The sequence below is a fragment of the Austrofundulus limnaeus genome, unplaced genomic scaffold, assembly GCF_001266775.1.
Source record: "Austrofundulus limnaeus strain Quisiro unplaced genomic scaffold, Austrofundulus_limnaeus-1.0 Scaffold11009, whole genome shotgun sequence".
Lineage (NCBI taxonomy): Eukaryota > Metazoa > Chordata > Actinopteri > Cyprinodontiformes > Rivulidae > Austrofundulus > Austrofundulus limnaeus.
In genome coordinates this window covers 1-557 of record NW_013963411.1, presented here as the reverse complement: position 1 = coordinate 557, position 557 = coordinate 1, and the positions used below count along the sequence as shown (strand labels likewise).

At 46.1% G+C, this 557-nt stretch overlaps 1 protein-coding gene across 1 annotated transcript; it reads right to left on the bottom strand.

The window, feature by feature from the left end:
• Positions 1-152: 152 nt before the first annotated feature.
• Positions 153-484, bottom strand: LOC106512727 (histone-lysine N-methyltransferase SETD1B; the record flags this gene model as incomplete). The annotated part of the gene is given in 1 exon segment (XM_014001279.1): positions 153-484. A coding segment is annotated over 1 exon segment (289 nt), but the record flags the coding sequence as incomplete, so codon positions are not given.
• Between the last annotated feature and the right edge of the window lie 73 nt (positions 485-557).

Genomic DNA, 557 nt, shown 5'->3' with positions numbered 1-557 from the left:
ACACACACACACACACACACACACACACACACACACACACACACACACACACAATTCCTGGAGCTCAAATGCAAAAGAGAAATGGTTAAATCCGAAATATTTATTTGAAACCTGTTTACCTTCTTTGTCGTCTGAAAAGCTGAGAATCGAGTTTTTTGTTTTTCTTGTCCCATAGTTTTCCTTCTCCCTTCTTTCTTCTGTCACTTCCAGCGTCTTTCCCCAGTCTTCTCCGTCACTGCTGTCCGGCTGCGGAGGTGTAGCCTCCCGCTTGGAGTAGCAGGAGATGCCGCGGCCCTGCGCTGCTTTAAGAGGCTTGTTTTTTATGGCTACCGGAGCTTTCTTGTTTCCATTTTCCTCTCCGCTGTTCGTCTCTTTGTCCTCGTCGTCGCTGGAGCTCTTTTTTCTCTGTCGAAAGTTTTTCCGAGGTTTCTTGTTGAACATTTTACGCCGCGATACAAACCTCACGGTACGTTACGTCGCAAAGCTGCCGAAAAGCACTGTGGGGTAATGTCGTAAAACTGTTTTGTTCACAAAGTACTGTATGGTCTGTGCTTATA